The sequence below is a fragment of the Nannospalax galili genome, unplaced genomic scaffold (genome assembly GCF_000622305.1).
Source record: "Nannospalax galili isolate Female #2095 unplaced genomic scaffold, S.galili_v1.0 Scaffold23805, whole genome shotgun sequence".
Classification (NCBI taxonomy): Eukaryota; Metazoa; Chordata; class Mammalia; order Rodentia; family Spalacidae; genus Nannospalax; species Nannospalax galili.
The window spans coordinates 1-1,797 of NW_008352846.1; the positions used below are offsets into that span (position 1 = coordinate 1).

The 1,797-nt window shown below is 53.2% G+C and overlaps 1 protein-coding gene across 2 annotated transcripts; it reads left to right on the forward strand.

Annotated features, from left to right (window-relative positions):
• Positions 1-280: 280 nt before the first annotated feature.
• On the forward strand, positions 281-857 carry LOC103747587 (GPI transamidase component PIG-T-like). Of its 2 annotated transcripts, none has more exons than XM_029554549.1 (2): positions 281-513; positions 652-857. In XM_029554549.1, the coding sequence occupies exons 1-2, from the start codon at positions 324-326 to the stop codon at positions 831-833; spliced, it is 372 nt and encodes a 123-aa protein (XP_029410409.1). In that variant the 5' UTR covers positions 281-323; the 3' UTR covers positions 834-857. The 2 variants fall into 2 exon arrangements, with proteins under 2 accessions (XP_029410409.1, XP_008848302.2); XM_008850080.3 differs by having other exon boundaries at positions 281-507.
• Positions 858-1,797: the final 940 nt, after the last annotated feature.

Below are 1,797 nucleotides of genomic sequence, written 5' to 3' on the forward strand. Positions count from 1 at the left end.
CCTGTAATCCCAGCCCACTAGGCCGAGGCAGGAGGATCCCGACGTGAGCCCAGCTGTGTGACCTCACAAACCATGAAATGGCAGTACCGCCACCCTCGCACGTGTGGGTTCTCAAGTCGCCCGCTCCCCCGCCCCACGCCCACGCCCCTCCGCGTCCTGCGAGCAGCCTTAAGGACCCCTGCGGGCTGGTGGCACAGTCCCCTAGGTAACCGCACTCTGCTTTCCGGGAGGGCGCCGGAAGTCCCGCCTCACAATCTCTTCCTATTGGATGCCGACTTCTGGTGGGCGCAAGATGCCCATGGGAGCCGGAAGCGGCAGCAGGCATGGCGGTGGCCATGCCGCTCGCTGCGCTCTTGCTGTTTCTCGTGGCTCCCTGGTGCTGGGGCCGTGCCGAGCGCCCGCGGGACAGCCTGCGAGAGGAACTGGTTATCACTCCGCTGCCTTCCGGCGACGTGGCCGCCACGTTCCAGTTCCGCACGCGCTGGGATTCGGAGTTGCAGCGGGAAGGTGAGGGTGAGATCAGACTGGAGAAGGATTTGCTATGGCACCTTGCTGAGATGGTGGAGGGAGCACTCCCTGGGGGCGTGGCCTGATCCCTGGGTGGGGTTCTAGCCTCCGCGGGTCCCCTCTCACCTGTCTGCGTTTCTCTAGTGTCTCATTACAGGCTCTTCCCCAAAGCCCTGGGGCAGTTGATCTCCAAGTACTCTCTGCAGGAGCTGCACCTGTCATTCACTCAAGGCTTTTGGAGGACCCGGTACTGGGGGCCACCTTTCCTGCAGGCTCCATCAGGTGCAGAGCTCTGGGTCTGGTTCCAAGACACCGTCACTGAGTGAGTTCCACCTTGGGACTTATAATAAGCCATGGAGGGAGAGTGACAGGGGAAGGCCGTGTTACCTTGCCATTGCTCCTGGGAGCAGGAGGTCCAGCAGGCAGCAGTCTCACCAGGCCAGACCTGGCTTTGGAAGTCAGACATGATATTATGTGGCCCGAAAAATGGTTCAGGCAGTTAAGTACTTGGCCAACCTGAGTTCAATTTCCAGCATGGCTCTAGTGGTGCAGGCCTGTATTCCCAGAGCCAGACAGGTGGAAACAGGAAAATTTTTGGGATTTGTTGGCCAGCCAGTTCTAGCTGAATCAGTGTGCTCCAGGTTCAGTGAGAGACTCCCCAAAAGAAAGGTGGGCAGTGATTGAGGAAGACACCGATGTCGATCTCTGGCCTCCACAGGCATGTGCACACATGCACACGTGTGTACACTACCACACACATATATACACACACAACACAAATTATTTGTCAGAGTATTCTTTACTTTGCTGGCTTAACTTCCCCTAATACTTTCAGGCCGGAGGTTGTACATGCATTTCTCTTAAAAGGCAATAGCAGGTAATTGATGCTTATTTGGATTTAAGGCCACAGATAACTGGCAAATTGGGTAACTTTTAAATGACATTTCTTTATATTAAAAAACAATGATAGGACTGGAGAGATGGCTCAGTGGTTAAAAGTACATACTATTCTTCCAGAGAACCTGAGCTCAGTTCCCAGAAAGCACGCCAGGCAGCTCACAACCACCTGTAACTCCAGCTCTAGGGGATCTGATGTCTCTGGCTTCTGTGGGCACTTCGTGCACATGCACATACCCACACACAGATGCACACATATACACTTAATTAAAAATAAAAAATAATTTTTAAAAAACCACAGAAAAAGAACAATAAATATTATCCATGCTAAACAAAACCTATTTATGGGCTAGCATTGGCCTCCAGGAGACTAGGTTTCTATATTGGAGGAAT

Bases quoted from the DNA above. Each gene is read 5' to 3' on its own strand.
- LOC103747587 (XM_029554549.1), top strand. From the start codon at position 324: ATGGCGGTGGCCATGCCGCTCGCTGCGCTCTTGCTGTTTCTCGTGGCT. The intron at 514-651 runs GTGAGATCAGAC...GCGTTTCTCTAG, and splicing joins GTTGCAGCGGGAAGGTGAGG to TGTCTCATTACAGGCTCTTC.